The following is a 17,689-nucleotide window of genomic DNA, read 5'->3' as shown; positions in this document are numbered from 1 at the left end:
GTGCCAGAGTGTTAATGTATGTCTTTATATGTAAGTCTATGTGTGTTTGTGTGTAATTGTGCACTTACACAAAAACACACACACTTAGACAAAATCATCAGCACACTTACATATGAACACAGACAAACTCACCTCCACATGTATTCTCCCTGCTCTGTGTAAGTGTGTCCTGTGTGAGGCACAATGTGACGTCAGCCGAAGGAATGCAACAATTCAACCGATGGGCCTCAGAAACATCAGGGACACAACTGTGAGAAACCCGCAGAGGATACAATCACCAGTTTAGATATGGCCCATTGAATTCAGCATGTTAGGTTACAATTAACAGGGACTGTTGCACCCCCAACCCTATTTAAAAATATTACGTGGAATAAATAGTTATATCAGAATATAATACTCATGTGACAAGTTTAAAATCTTTAGACCATGAGTTAGAATGTGACATTGTACTGATGGCAACTTAGTGCATTTAAAAGAGAGTGGTTCACTGCCCATCTCCCTGCGGGAGGGGCAGTGGGGGTTACGTGAATTACGTATTTCCCGTTCCCCTCTCGCTGGTGGGTGTGAGAGGTACAGTGAGTTAAAATTACCCTTTACTCTCTCTCTGCTGAAGTTACTTTCAGGAATCCTGTAATGAGAGAACTTCACCCAGTCTCCAACGCATGGTGTATCTGAGCTGGGAGCGCTGGCTGTACAAGCCTTGGGAGCGAGACGCGCAAACACCCGACTTCAGATAAACAGCCCTGACATTGGCAAAAATAGGAAACATAGTTAATTGAGCGGCTGTGTGTTTAACTCATGATTGGAAAAAAAAGCCATTTATTGTTTTTTATTTAAGAACTGAAATGCAATCGAGAGATTCTCATTGACAAGAATTGACGGTGTCCATCAGAACAAGGGAAATGTTGACGAAACTGGGTTTACCGCTGGATTTATTGACGGTTCTGTTGGTGATCTTCAAGGGGATCGCTTCATGTCCCACCACACAGGAGTAAGAAGCGCCGCTGGACCACTCCTCGGCTGCAATGGATAGCAGGCTGTACATGAAGAAGGATCTGCTGCCGTTCTCCGCCATCACCTCGGTGTTCTTGTAGTTGCCCGAATCCACCGGCTTGTCATTGACGGTCCATTTGACGAAGATCTCTCGGGGGGAGAAACCTCTCACTAAGCAGGTGAGGCTGACCAACCTCTGAGCGGAGACTTCTTCTGCCGAGGGCAGGAGGACAGATACGGCTGGTTCCCGTGGAGCTTTCGCTATAGAAAAGTTACAATAAAGGCCAATGAACTGGACAGTTCCAGAGACAATGGGGAAACTTTAATTCAATACAGATGGCGGGCTTTGGTCGTGGAAATTTTTAAATTGGTAAAATTCGGAATCCCGACCTCAACGCGCCCACTCCCGGTTGTAATATTATATTTGAGTAAAATATTTAAATGAGACTGGAATCTTCTATTTTAACCACCATTTGGTGTTTAACTGTCGCTGGTCCGGTTTGACACACTGTGTAAATCCCTGCAGTTATAGCGAGGCGGGGACCGCTGCACCCAGGTGGCAATTGCCCTTACCTCTACCCCCTGGATCCAGGGTCCCTGCCTAACCCAGCCCCCGCGATCTGAAACCTCCTCACTCGGCTTCCAATCTTCCCGTTCTCCCGTTTGGACTGTGAGACCACCGCGCCCACAACTCGCCTTCCTCATTTAAATTCTTCCAATTTCAGGTGGTTAGATGTGAGAGAAATGGACACTCCATTAAATTTTAACGCTTTTCCTTTTCCCCTCTGGGGCCTCTCTGGTGTTCCATCCCGCAGCAGAGGGAACACAATCCTTCTCTCTGAAATCTTGAAGGATTGGTCTGGAAAATTACATAGAATTTACTGCACAGAATGAGGAGATTTGGCCAACTGGTCTATGCCGGTGTGTATGTTCCACATCAGCCTCCTCTTAGCTCACTTAATCTAATCCTAATAACATACCCTTCTATTCCTTTCTCGCTCATGGACTTATCCAGTTTCCCCTAAAATACATAATGTCAGGTCCCAGAGTGCTGAGTTCGTGGAATTACCAAACTGAATGATCAGAGTAGCCCATTAAACACTTTATATAATGAATTGGCCCTTGAACATGCACTGGAAATAATCACAGTATCTCACTTATTGCAACAATCTCCCCGCTCACCCTTTTCCTTGTGAATGGAATCTCTGATAGGAGTCGGCATATCCTGATGGCTCACCACGCAATAGAACTTATCCCCACTCAGCCAGTCTTGTGTCGAGATGTTTAAGTTGCTGATCACACTGTTGGGATCCTCTCCAGGTTGGACAACAATCTCTGATTTCAAAGCCTCCTTTTCTCGGGTCCAGGACACGGTGAGTCCATAAGGAGCGTCAGACACGATGCAGGTTAAGGTCACCGTCGCCTCCAGTAAGACCTGTTCCAGTGACGGTGGGCGAAGAGTGATTTTTGAATCGCTGCATGGGACATCCACTGCGAAATAGGAATGAAAGTCAGGAAAATCTGCAGCTTCAGAATCAGGGCACCAATATTTAGCCTTAACTCTTTCAAGGGGATATATCACTTTTGAGATATCAACCTCTCGCTGTTGCTTTAAGACCGGCGGTATTGGAAGGACAATGAATTGGCAACGATTCCAGGAGATCTGTAACATTTCTTGTGTATTTGCAGCCAGAGCCACCTGTAATGGGCTGTGAAGCAAATACCCGGCGTAAAATGGGAATACATTGGGGCGCAATTGTGTTAGGCATTGAATAGTGCTCTTCCTGAAATCCCTTGCTCCTTTAAGCCCGTCTGTAGATCCTTGCACCCAAATTCATCTCCGCTGGTTATAATAGCTGAAGCCCGAATAGCCCGAAGTTCAAGAGATTTACACCAGCATTATACTGGTTCAAATCCAGTGTCAAATTAATTTCAGGATTTATGCGACACAGGAAACAAAGTTAAGTTTCTGGTCTCTTGTTGCAGTGAAAATGTGCAGGAACCAGTCACAGCCCCCGTCAGATGAGTCGTGCAAGGTCGGGAGAATGGAGTTCCAAGGGGTCTTTGTGGTGGGGCATCATTTGTAATGATGTGAGGTAGTTTGTTAACTTCTGTAATTACTAAACATTTATCATGTCTGGTGAGAGAGACTCAGAGTGAAATATGACCTCAGGGCATTAATAGCAACATAGGAACAGGAGGTGGCCATTCAGTCCATCCATCCTGTCCCGCCAACCAGTTAGATCATGGCTGATCAACAATCAACACCATCTTCACGCCTTGGTTACGTAACCCTTGATAACCTTGCCTAACAAAAATCTATCAATCTCAATTTTCAACTTTTCAATTGAAAGCAAGCTTCATCAGCTTTTGGGGAGGGAAATCCCGACTTGCACTATTCTTCCTGTGAAACCATCCTTTGTAACATCACCTCTGCACGGCCTAACTCTAATGTTAAGTTTCTGCTACTTGTTCTGGACTCTCCCATCAAACTAAATAAATGTTTCTATATCTACTCGATCAATTCCATTTATCAACTTAAACACCTCAATTGGATCCTCTCTTAACGTTCTATACTCGTCTCCTGCTCATTTTACATTATTAGCCACGGTTTAATTCGGGTAAACCTGCAGTTTAGCGCCTCCATGTATATCCTTCCTGAGGTGCGGAGCCGAGAATTGGGCTCAGTGCTCTGAATAGGGTAGATGCCCATTCTAGCAGGATTCCTGGACAGTTGGCAGGAAAGGGTTCCAGACTCCTACTGCCACTCCGTATATGACCAGCCAACTCAGGATAAACCTGTGACTAAGGACATTTCACTCACTGCCTGACATCAGAGCAAGAGGAAAGCTTCTTCGGCGAGGTTAATAAATCCTGATCAATGAGGAATCCTGAACCAGAAGATCCTGGATTGAATTCCCACTCCAGATACTTGATCACAAAATGTAAGCTGAGTCTCCCAGTGCAGCACTGGGGGCATGGCACACGATCGGAGGTGCCGTCTGTCAGATCAGCTGTTAAACCGAGGATCCGTCTGTCCTCTCAGGTGGAGGTAAAAGATACCCTGGCATTACTTCAATGAAAAGCAGAGGAGTTCTCCCTGGTGGCATGGGAATATTTATCCGTCAAAAAATATCACTCAAAAAAAAATGGTCATTATCACACTGCTGTTTGTGGGAGCTTGCTGTGCACTAAATGACTGCCGTACTTTGTAAATTACAACTGTGACCACATTTCACAACTTAATTCATTGGCTGGCAAGCGCTTTGGTTCAGTCTGTGGTCGCTGAAAGCGCTGTATAAAGGCAAGTTTGTATCGCAAGAATACACAAACTGCATGATTGGAAATTAGGAACAGTCCTCTGCTTTTTACTAATTCCAATAAAAGTCATGACTGAGGTCAGCGCTCAGAATGGTCTGGAACCTCCCGGGATTGTGCCTCTTACCCTGAGATCTGCTGAAGTTACGGCTTTGCATGACCCCTTGATGAGTGACCTGGCAGGTGTAGACCGAGCTTGTGAACCATTCCTCGGCGGGGACCGTCAGCCGACTGGCCGTCGAGAAGTTCCCGTTCACCTTAAAGACGGGAGAGGTGATGAAGCCCGAATCCAGGAGTTGTCCACTTTTCAGCCAATTCACGGTCAGTGACTTTGGCCGGAAATCGATGATTGAACACACAGCGCTTGCATATCTGCTGCTGGTGATTTGTTCAGTGGAACTCAGCGTGAGGAGAACAGTTGGAGGAACGATGTCCCGTTCAGGATCTTCAAAAAAAAACATATTACTGACATTGCTCAGAAAATAAATGATTAAGAAATGCAAAGTGTCCTTATATTTTAACAGGTTATTTGCTGTCAGGCTAACATTAACCTGGCATTTACAGAGAGCAGAACTGTGCACATTATTCTCAGTGTAATAGGCAGACCAGAACTGTGCATAATATTCTAAGTGCGATGTGGGGACCAGAACCATGCACAGTATTCTAAGTGTGATATGGAGACCAGAATTATGCATAATATTCTAAGTATGATATGGAGACCAGAACTTTACACCGTATTCTAAGTAGGTGATGGAAGCCAGAATTCAAACAATATTCTAAGTGTGATATGGAGAACAGAACTGTGTACAATATTCAAACTGTGATGTGGAGACCGGAACTGTGCATAATATTCTAAGTATGATATGGAGACCAGAACTTTAGACACTATTCTAAGTATGAGAGGGAAACCAGAATTGTGAGTAATATTCTAAATGTGATAAGGAGACTAGAACTGTGCACAGTATTTTAAGTATTATATGGAAATCAGAACTGTACACAATACTCTAAGTGTAATATGGAGATCAGAACTGTACACATTATTATAAGTATGATAGGGAGAGCAGAACTGTACACAGTACTCTAAGTATGATTTGGAGGCCACAACTGTGCACAGTACTCCAAGTATGATATGGAGAGCAGAACTGTACACAGTACTCTAAGTGTGGTCTAACCAAATTTCTATACAAGTTGAATATAATTTCTCACCTTATCACAGTTTGCCCTGTATCCCACACCACTAACCTGGCATTGTGATGGCCCAGACCGACACACCACGTCGAACCTCGCAATAGATTGTGCTGCTCCCCACATCTGACTCGGTGATGGTTAACTGGCTGCTCTGGGTGTAGGTTCCCTTCTTGTTGAGCACTGGCGGGTAGGTCTTCAATCCAGTGGTGATCGGCACTTTATCTTTCTTCCAGGAAAGGCTGGTGATATCGGGGGAGTAGTCCATCGCCAAACAACCGTATGTGATGGAGCCATCGGTGCTTGGTTGTTCACAGGAGGAGAGCAGGGCGTAGAGGGTAGGGGGAGACGATGTTACTGGGAAAAAATGGCCCATTGAACAAGTTAGACTCTGTAATCCATGATTATAAAAGAAATAAACAACTCGAAATTTGACTGCAGAATAAAGTAATTCCACCATTTCCCCATCAAAGATTACACGGGCATTTGAGTTTCTGTCAGTTCCATGATAAGCACCTGTCAATGCGCTGGTCAGGAACACACCTTTCTATCCCCGAGCTCTATCATATTACACAACAAGAACCTTTACACAACTCGTCAATAAAGAATCCTACATTGGACCATACAATAGAAGAACAGAGATGTGTTCCTGCTATTTCGGCCAGCATTTATTTCTCAATCAGCACCATTTCTGGTCCTTTATTTAATTGCAGTTTGGGGAAATTTGCTCTGTGCACATTGCCTGCGGCGTATCCCTAGAAAACAACAGTGACTGCACTTCAAAGTAACAGCGGAATTCCTGCTTCGGACGTTAGCAAAAAACCCTCTAAATTTGCCTACCACATAATTCAACAGGTAGCATTTCCATAGTCTAGTTTCTAAGATTCAAACTGTAGGTGAACCGCGATTGAGTCGAATTTCTCCCTTTCTTTCTCAGCTTTTGAGGGAGAGCGATGTCCCTCAGTGCACTGTGATCTGGGCTCTATTCCATCCTATTGATTGCATGTCCCTTGAGTTTCCTCCTCCCTCCCACTCAATTAATAATCCGAATAAAATACCACTCCAAAAACTGATTAATTGGAAGTTTCTCCTTAAATGGCCCATTTCAATTCCTATTGTTGTTCTTGTTATATAACAATGATCTGGACTTGGTTATAGGGAATACAATTTCGAAGTTCGAAGGTGATGCAAAACCTGGCAACGTAGCCAATAGTGAGCATGATAGCAGCAGACTCCATGAGGGTGATAAATGAAATGGATCAGGACATGGCAATTGCAATTTAATGCGAATCATTGAGAAGCAATGCACATTGGGTGGAAGATGGAGATGCAGTATAATCTAAGTAGTATTGTTTGGAGGGGATGCACGAATAGAGAGATCTAGATGTACATATTCACAAATCTTTGAAGGGGGCAGGGCAAACTGGTAAGACAGTTATGAAAGCGTATGGGATAGATGACTTTGTAAATGGGCCATTGACTACAAAACAAGGCGGTTATGCTAAACTTACAGATCACGTGTTAGACCTCAGCTGGCGTATTGTGCACAATTCTGTAACAACAATGTAGGAAGGATGTCAAGCCCTTGGGGAGTGTAGAGGGGAGGCTTTTACCAGGATGATGCCAGGGATGTGGTCTTCAGTTATGTGGAAAGATTGGAGAAGCTGGGCCGTTCTCCTTAGAGCAGAGGTTAAGAGGAGACCTAAGAGAGATATTCAACATTATGACAGGTTTTGATAGAGCAAGTAGGGAGAAACTGCTTCCGCTGGAAAGTAGGTGGGTAACTAAAGATCACAGATTTAAAATAATTGGCAAAAGATCAAAAGGGAAAATTGGGGTAATTTTTTCACACAGAGGGTTGGTAATTTCAGGAATGCTCCAGGCAGTTCCTCCTCTACTTCAGGAGGACTCATGTGCACGTTTACAAGGAAAACCCTGGTGAGTTTGGCTAAATTGGACAGCTCTTTCAGAACCGGCACAAGCACGATGCCTGAATGGCCTGTTTCAGTGCTGTGAGATACTATCATTCTACACGAGTCAGTGGGAATAGTTCTTCTACATTTAATGGAAGGAAACGCTTCATATTTTGGACACCTCTACCAGATCTATTTTTATTGTTCGTTAAAATGAAAGAGGATATTTAAAATAAAGGGATCTTATAAATCTGACGCAAATTAGTCAATCGCATGTTGTTAGAAAGGCTTAAATTCATTACGAATGATGACTTATTGCAGGTTGAGTCTATCTCTTTAAATGTTTCACAGAATTGCAGCTCAGTGACTGTGTGCCTTGTGTTGTGACCCAGGCCAATAGCTGCATCTCATCAAAGTTTCTCCCTGCCTTGAACATTACAGGAAAAATTGGACAAAATAATGTTTCTAAACATGAGGTCCCCATGACGGTTATTTGAAGCGGCAGTCCCTATATTCTCCATTTAAATTGTGAAAATAACTTACAGCCTCCCAACAGATCAGAACAGGCGCTGCTTTCTGGAGCGTTATTCACTTCCTGAAACGGTTTGTTCTGAAAGTGAGCTGAGGATCAGGCCAATCGTTTTCAATAGTAATCTAATGCTCAAAATGTTCAAACATTAATAACGCATTAAAAATTGGGCATTTTTTTCAGAAAGAATAGAAACATCAATGAATGTGCGTTGTTTAATCTGGGCAATGGGACGATTTATTGTTTATATCTGGCATGAGTAGTTTATCTGCTATCTGTTAGTCGCAGATAACGGTGCCTTGAACATTGCCTGACCAAGCACTCTCAGGTCAGATACAGCACGGATAAGAGAACAAAGCTCCCGCTGTGCTGCCGTGTGGGTCAGGACAGGTATAGCAAGTGTTGCACACAGAGTAATATGTTATCTATACTATCCCGTCAAACATTCCCAGCTCAAGAACTGCAGAGATGTGCTACGAAATATCTCCCCATAAAATGCGTTATCAAATTGATCGATTAATTAAGCACAATTATCACAAGTACAAAGAAAAGCTTCCCATACACTGATCCATTAAAGCGCACCCACTGATATATAGCTCTGATTAAATAGAAGATCAATCGATATTGAAGGACCCAATTAAGCTCCGCGTCCTTGTAAATAAAAGGTTAAATACTGAGTAAAGCTATCTCTGCAATGTCCCATCAAGCACTGCCAGATAAGTTAAAGCACGGGTCAGTTGCAAAGTAAAGCTCCCTCTTCACTGTCACATCAAACACTCCCAGGGCAGGTACGGCACGAGTTAGATAAAAAGTAAATTTCCCTCCACACTGCTAATTAAACACATTCACGGCAGGTACAGTAAGGCTTGGATAAAGAATAATGCTTTCTCTACACTGTCCCATCATACACTCCCAAGACAGGTACAGAATAATCTTCCTCTACAGTGTCCCATCAAACAGTCTCAGTGCAGGTACAACATTGCCAAAATAAATTGGAGCACCCATCAGATCGGACGAGGCGCTGCTTTCCTGAAACTGTTTGTTCGGAAAGTGAGCTTAGAAACATTGAAACATAGCAACATAGAAAATAGGTGCAGGAGCAGGCCATTCGGCCCTTCGAGCTTGCACCGCCATTCAATGAGTTCATGGCTGAACATGCAACTTCAGTAACCCATTCCTGCTTTCTCGCCATACCCCTTGATCCCCCGAGTAGTAAGGACGTCATCTAACTCGTTTTTGAATATATTTAGTGAATTGGCCTCAACAACTTTCTGTGGCTGAGAATTCCACACGTTCACCACTCTCTGGGTGAAGAAGTGTCTCATAATCTCGGTACTAAATGGTTTACCCCTTATCCTTAGACTGTGACCCCTGATTCTGGACTTTCCCAACATTGGGAACATTCTTCCTGCATCTAATCTGTCTAAACCCGTCAGAATTTAAAAGGTTTCTATGAGATCCCCTCTCATTCTTCTGAACTCCAGTGAATACAAGCCTAGTTGATCCAGTCTTTCTTGATATGTCATTCCCGCCAGCCTGGAAATCAGTCTGGTGAACCTTCGCTGCACTCCCTCAATAGCAAAAATGTCCTTCCTCAAGTTAGGAGACCAAAATTGTACACAATACTCCAGGTGTGGCCTCACCAAGACCCTGTACAACTGTAATAACACCTCCCTTCCCTGTACTCAAATCCTCTCGCTATGAAGGCCAACATGCCATTTGCTTTCTTAACCGCCTGCTGTACCTGCATGACAACCTTCAATAAATTATGTACCATGATACCCAGGTCTCGTTGCACCTCCCCTTTACCTAATCTGTCACCATTCAGATAATAGTCTGCCTCTCTGTTTTTACCACCAAAGTGGATAACCTTAGGTTCAGACCAATCTCATTCAATAATTATCTGATGCTCAAACTGCATAAACATTACTAATTAGTTACATGCAGATTGAAGTTTCTTCAATATTTTTAGAAAATCACTCAAATGAGATACAAGATAGATTCGATAGAGTAAATCTCCCTCTTCACTGATCTGTCTGGCGCTGTAAGGTCATGTAAAGCAAAGGATGAATGCATATTAAACTACACTACCCTGTAAGACGGGTCAAATATAACAAGGTTTAGATTCCGAGTAAAATTATTTCTGTACTGTGCCATCAATCCGCACAGGGCAGGTACAGCATGGGTCAAGATACAGAGTAAAGCTCCCTCTACATTGTCCCATCAAACATGCCCAGAGCAGGTACAGTATGGGTCAGATACAGAGTAACACTCCCTCTACACTGTCCCATCAAACACTCCCAGGGCACATACAGCATGGGCTAGATACAGAGTAAAGCTCCTTCTGCCCTGTCCCATCAAACACTCCCAGGGCAGGTACAACCGGGTTAGAAAATGATTAAAGCTCCTTCTACTGTCTTCCCGTGGTGTTTCGGAACTGCTCCTTCTGATTACCACAATCTGGGTTACCGATTTCATTTCTGCGGCGACTCATCAAACTTAAATTAAATCTTTCACGTTTCTCACATATACCAGTTCCTTAAATAACTGAGTTAAATTACACTCTCCGCAATACAGAATCACAACCCAGAAGGTTTACAACCAGTCAGAAGGACTCCTGATTCTCACACAGTGAGCAGGCGCACAGAAACAGAACAAACACAAACGGTGCAACAATGGTGCTCCAGGCAGAGAGTCCAGTTCAATCTCTTAATTTCAATTAAGCTGTTTGATTTCTAATTTATTTCTTGTCAATTTCCAACCACCTCAACTCTGCAAATTTTTTAAAATTAAACTGATATTAATTTGAGAGACTCTGCAACATCCAGCCATTTTCCCATCTCTGTCAGCTATCTTCTAAACCGTGCAAAAATTAACTCCCCTGAAAGCAAGTATCTGGAAATAATTCACATTCCACGGGAATTTGCTGCCTGTCGCATGGGACTCGGTGACAGAATAAGAATGTCACAATCCAGGAGACATCTACATTGAAACCTGATCACCCACTAATTTGATATATTTTCATCAGTAAATATAACGTGTAAAATCATCGAGGCAAAACAGGAAGTTAATTCACTAAAATCTGCAGCGGCACCTTATCGAACTCAGCACAGCCGAGTTATAAATGCATTGATTTATAAATTAATTTAGGAATTAATTAAACATTCTCTCCAACCATTGAGGTTTTGCAATAACTATAATACGAACCAGTATGCAACGCAATTGCAAGGGATCATTTATGTTTAATAAATGATCACTGATGTTACATTCTAATTAATGTTCATGTTCGCTGATTATTGAAAATAATCTGAGTGCCTGTCTGGCCCTTCCTCCTCAGAAGCACACTTACCTGAAACATTTGAAATTAACTTAATGTGCAGAATTTCAGCCTTACTAATACAGCCAAGATTTGTTATTGAGAGACAGCTTTTGGTCTTGCAAAGTGTTCAAGATTAGTTTAGTGATAATTCTATCAAACAACACACAATATCTATTCAATAACAAATTTCGGCTGCACAGTAAGAATGTCATACACCGGCAGATATATTAAATGGAAAAAATGCAATATAAAACACGGCTTTAAGTTACAAATAATTGTGCTCAGTCATGCATCTGTGTAAACAGGAGGTAGCAAGTAATTGAAAACCCTAATCAATCTGAACACAGCGCTGGAATCAGTCTGTTGTCAGTGAAATAATTGCAGGCATAATTAATAACTGTATCCAGCCTCTAAAAGTTTCCGCTCTCTTTAATGGTGCCCAGTGTACAGCAGGATTTTGGAAGGCGAATAATATTAAGTAAATGAGAATTGAACTTATAGCATATTTTAATAACACTGGGAGGTATCGCATTATAATCGGTTGGTTAATATTAATTTAATTCCACTACAACCTAAACACTTATTAATTATGTATATGGTAATTAGTTACATTTCACACAATAAAATATCAGCATCGTAAACATAGATTAATAGTTGAATATATAATTATCACTTCAATAATTGTTATGTTAAAATACATTTCAATGATTTATGATTTCTAACACCTTCCTGTTCTCTGCCTACAATCTGTTTCCAAACAGTTTCAAACATATATCATTATTGCATTCGAGCGTAAACCTGCTGCTGCTCGCTGACACCGATATTAAACATTGTAGAAACGCGAAACTGCTTCACAAATTCTCGGTATTCTGAGTAACACAGGCACAAACTCTCCTCAGCAGATCAACACTAAATCACATCACTGAGGGGCGGAATCCCTCGACAGAATCTTTCATGGAGCAGACCCTTCATTCTATAAACTCTTTCAGCAGAATCAAATGTATCCTTGCAAAAAATCTCATTACACAATCACCAAACCCGCCTAACAATGAAATAACTAATGATTGAATTCAACAGAAATGTAAAATACTGACAGCAGAATTGTGATTTGACAGATCATGCTGAATAAATTAATGTTCATATTATAGCATATTTAATAATAATTGGTGATATTACTACATTATAATAATGTTAGTAATATTAATTTAAATCTTCCGGCTGGAAATATTAATTTTTCAGTTCTTAATTACAGTAACACTTCACGTATTTAATCTGAGAGTTCGGGATCATTCGCTCAGTTGATGAGAATGTAATTTTAATTAAAAAACATTAAATTCCTTAAGATTATTTACTGATCGCTAAGCTTTCTGTTTTGTGCCTACAATGTTCCTTTAAATAGATTTAAACACAATGTTTGCATTCGATCAGAAGAACTGCAACAATCAGAGGTCACCGAGATTAAACATTGCAGAAACGTCAAACAGTGTAACAACCATAAAGTATTTAAAGTAACCCAGGCACACAGTCGTCAGCGAATAAACACCAAATCACATCAACAACATTTTCTGTGGAGAAACTGTTGAATTCTATAATCATTTTGCAGCAGAATCACATTGAGCATTGCAAAAAATCTCAAAACAAAATCCACCGAACCCAAGTTTCAGTGAACGAAATAATTATTAAAATAAACAAAAATATAAAATAAAGACACAAATACAAGAGTTACTGAATGAGTGAATGTTCCTTACCTGCAGTCACCGTCACCATGGTCCCTTGTCCCCAGTAGTCCATAGCGTCACAGTGAGACACGTTGTGTCAAATACTCCGGCGGACTGTTAACTGTAAAATACAGAGATTAATTTGCACGCAGCTTTGAAAGCCTGATTCTGACTCCCCTAAGAGTGAATCAGTGAGATATTTCAGTTTGTACCGTTCATTATATTTATAAAAAATGATTGGAATACTTCTGAAGCAGCTGTGCAGATTCAGCATGTCAATCAAGAGTAATAAAGCAGAAAAATGTGATACATTTAAATATATATATATCTTACTTCCACTTATTATTTTTACTTAAACCTCAGTTCCTTCGACGCTCCTGGCGTGGTAGCGATCGCATGTTTGTGCAAATTCCATGTCTGGGGTTTTTGTATGGTAAGCTCGCTCTGTATACCACCGTGGCCCACTGCTGTAGTCCCACAGTGACAGGAACCCGCACAAATACTGCCCTCACTCTCTGCTCAGTACTAACTCTCAACGTACACTTCAAATAGACATTCACTTCAAATACACATTCGCTTCTGATCAAGTTTAGAATTTAGCCAACAGTTTACACAACACAATAGAAAGTGAACACACTTCCAACCAGCTCCCTGCATGTACCAGGCACAGTGAATCGAGCATCATCTCCAGCTCTGCAATTGCTGACACTGCTCACATTAAACAGGAGCACAACCAAAACTACCCCTCAGTACATGGGTTAGTGTGTTAGATTTTCACCATTGAATTCTCAGTGTCTTAGTTTTGTAAGAAGCGGTTTATGGTCTTGTTCTGAACACTGTTGTTAACATTGCATTTGTCACACTTACTGACCGTCAGGTTATGATGAAAATTGTTGAATTCCCTCTCGATCTGTTCTTGTACGGGTCCAGCCCTGGTTCCTCTCGCTGTGGTACCTTGCACAGTAATAGATGGCGGTGTCTTCGCTCTTCAGGTTCTTCATGTCCAGCGCGAAGATGTTGTTTGAAGTGTCTTTGGACGCAGTAAATCGGCTCGCAATCCCTGCGGCATAATACTTGTTCGATGGACTGTAATACTGAAGCAGCCACTCCAGCCCCTGTCCGGGAATCTGGCGGATCCAGTACATGTAGCTGCCACCAAGATCGAAGCCGCTGGTTTTACAGGTCAGTCTCAGGGAGACCCCGGGAATCCTGGTCTCTGCCTCGGGCTGAGTCAACACCACATCCGACTGGACACCTGTGAAAATAATCAAAAACCCCTACGATCAATCCTGGTGAAATGATTCCTGACTCTGTAACATTCCAGAGAGAAACTAACACTGAGACAGTAACAGTGAGAGATTGGACAATAAAAACTACTCACGGGAAAAGAAAACCAGCAACACACTGAGAGAAATCGCCAACCTCATCCTCCTGGCAATGTGTGATGAATGGTTCCGGCAAGAACTCACTGAGCAAACCCACTTCCAGACTGTTGTATTGCGGTCGCAATGACCGGCAGTTAAATAGCCGGGAGATGGGGGCGAGGTCACAGGCGCCGCCCATTGATTCCCAGATAGGGGCGGTTTCTGGATCCACATCACACCTTCCGCATCATGAACAGAACGGACTCACATCTGGACTGTAAGTTAAATCCCTTTATTTTCTCACTGTTTCAAGGGGGTGTGAATCTCTGAGATTGAATTACATTATCAGGGTCTAAAGACACTGCCATTTTGTGTTTCTCCATCTCCCACTATCTATCCATGCATCTGTACCAATAAAGTATCGCTTATAATCTGAATTGTTATCACTCTATGTAACCAAATGCGGGAGATGGGTAATGTGATTCTTTTTACGGTGTACGTGGCTAAAGCTACACACTTTTGGTCTGGAGATGAGATCATACTCCTCACATTATGCAATTGTCTCTCATTGCATTTCACTAACTGCCCCTGAGTCTGTGACCCTAAGACAGCCGTTTGTAAAATTAGCTGTAAAATAAGTCCGATTGACTGATGATAAAGGAGTGAGTTGACGGAGACACATAAGAAAATGGGTCCCGCCCGCTTCAGACCTGCGTTTTATGAGAGAATCTTGTGAATCAGAACCGATAATATGATCAGCAAACCTCGACATTCAAATCCTTGTAGCTAACTTTAATAGCGACCGACTGTGTAACAGACACGGGTAACAGGAACTCGGTGTATCAGGACATAGCGGTATGTTACAGAATATCACAGGAGTAAATGCTTCATCTCCAGCAGAAACAGATCACAATCTGGGCATTTCACCACCCAATGGTAGCCGGGCTATGAGAGGGTTTGTTCAGGGATCCAAATCAGCGCAAATTACACCGCACACTGCGCGGCTACTAATCTGGAATAATGGAGACATTAGTTTAGACCAGGCGCAAAATTCTGTGAGAATATTAAAGAAGTGCAGCTGGCACTTCTCTGTGAGAATATTCAAGGCAATTGAACCTGTTTTAGTTACGTTGCGAATCTCACTCATCTTATTACAGTGTGGGATGAGGCCATTAAACCTCTCTCCAGCACTTCATGCTGTACTGAATAAAGTGACTGAATGGTCTAGAATGGTCTTTATTTGGAAATAGTTTTCCTTAGATACCGTGTGGATCAATTCATTATTTTCCGATCTTATCTTATAATATGGCGAGCTAAGAATTTATGGAAAATCATTCTTGAGATGTTATACCAAGTAAAATGCTTCTTATTTTAAAAGTTCGACTGAATAATTTAATGTTCAAATAGTTAAATACCATCTTTCTCCCATTCTTGTTCACGCTAATCTGACCCACACAATATTTGGCAGTAACCTAACCGACTGACGTCAGCGAGCCTCGAACATCAGTGTAATTTACAGGAAGCATGTGGGGTTCTGTCCAGTCCATCAAAGGTCAGTTTTCTCACTACTGACCGCATGCCTGGAAGCCAACTTCAAAACCTTCACATGGTAAAAAGACCTATTTATAAACACATGTACCCAGTAACAGTACTGGAGTTAAGTTTAATTTTTTGCGTTGTGTAAATGTGTGTAACTGTTCCCATATCTCAGGAAAGGAAGTATATCCAATGTCTCAGAAACCATGTCAATAGCAGCAGTCAGCTGGAGTATCAGTACCGCACATAACCCTGTAATAGATAGATAAATAGATAGATAGATAGATAGATCGATAGAGAGATAGATTCGTAGCTAGCTAGCTAGATATATAGCTAGCTAGATAGATAGAGAGAGAGAGAGAGAGAGAGAGAGAGAGAGAAAGATAGAGAGAAAGAGATAGATAAATATATAGATATAAATATATATATCTATATATATAGATAGATAGATAGATAGACAGATAGATAGATAGATAGATAGATAGATAGATAGATAGATAGATAGATAGATAGATAGATAGATAGATAGATAGATAGATAGATAGATAGATAGATAGATAGATAGATAGATAGATAGATAGATAGATAGATAGATAGATAGATCGATAGATCCTACAAGGATCAGTGCTGGGTCCACTATTGTTCACAATTTATGTTGACAGTTTAGATTTTGGAGTCAAAAACACAACTTCTAAATTTCCGAATGCACGTGGGGCGGGCAGGTCGGGGTGTAAATACTATGGAACACTGCAACGAATTACAAGAATACATGAATTGACTAATTAATGTCAACACAGACAATTATGGGGTATTACATTTTGGTAAGAAAAATAAAGAGGTCACTTATCACGTTTAAAATAAGAATCTAAGTGGGATGGTGGAACAAAGGTCTCTGAGAGGGCAAATGCACACATCACTAAAAGTTGCGACGTAGGTTAATAATTCCATAAAAAGAAGAATACCTGAACTCGGGTTTATTTCGAGGGGGATAGTATTGAAAAGTGCAAAAGTTATGCTAAACTTGGTTAGACCACACTTGAAGTACTTTGTATAATTGACCCAATTCCCCGCCCTTTCCCCGAAGCCCTGCATTTGTTTCCATTCAGATATGTGGATAGTGCAGGAAAGTGCAGTTGAGGTAGAAGATCAGCCATGATCCCGTTGAATGACAGAGCAGGCTCGAGGAACCGTATGGCCTAATCCTGCTCCCAATTCTAATGTTCTTATGTTCTGATTTTCTCGTAAATATGGACATTACATACTCAATCTCTCCTCACAGGACAGCACCACCCCCATCCCCGCACCCCCTCCACCCCCGCTGCCGTCCCAGGAATCAGGTCAGTCTGATGAACCTTAGATGCACTCTCTCCAAAGCAAGTGTATCCTTCCTTCGGTAAGGAGTACACAACTGTACACAATATACCAGGTGTAGTGTCAGCAGGGCCCTATATATGTGCATGAAGGCTTCTTTGCTCGAATACTCCAATCCCTTTGCAATAAAATGTTGCTTACCAGTTGCGTTCCGAATTGCTCACTTTGGCTCGATTTTAGCTTTCTGTGATTCGTATACAAGGCCATCCAAGTCTTTCTGAATAACAACATTACCCAGTTTCTCAGCATTCAAAAAATATTCTGCGTTTCTATTTGTCCTACAAAGGTGCGTAACTTCACACTTCTCCACATTACACTCAAGCTGCCATGTTCTTGCCCACTCACTTAACCTGTCAATATCCCTTTGCAGCCTCCTTACTTCTTCCTCACTGTTTACTGTACCACCTATCTTTGTATTGTACAGTACGATAATTTAAGTCATT

At 41.7% G+C, this 17,689-nt stretch overlaps 1 gene segment (V, D, J or C); it reads right to left on the bottom strand.

Moving 5' to 3' along the window:
• Window positions 1-862: 862 nt before the first annotated feature.
• Window positions 863-14,402, bottom strand: LOC139235329 (Ig heavy chain C region-like). The segment is given in 7 exon segments: window positions 863-1,254; window positions 2,176-2,484; window positions 4,439-4,756; window positions 5,554-5,853; window positions 13,006-13,051; window positions 13,902-14,230; window positions 14,357-14,402. Coding segments are annotated over 7 exon segments (1,740 nt in total).
• Between the last annotated feature and the right edge of the window lie 3,287 nt (window positions 14,403-17,689).

This window comes from Pristiophorus japonicus, chromosome 23, assembly GCF_044704955.1.
Source record: "Pristiophorus japonicus isolate sPriJap1 chromosome 23, sPriJap1.hap1, whole genome shotgun sequence".
In the NCBI taxonomy this organism is placed as follows: domain Eukaryota; kingdom Metazoa; phylum Chordata; class Chondrichthyes; family Pristiophoridae; genus Pristiophorus; species Pristiophorus japonicus.
This window is presented reverse-complemented; position numbering and strand designations above follow the sequence as displayed.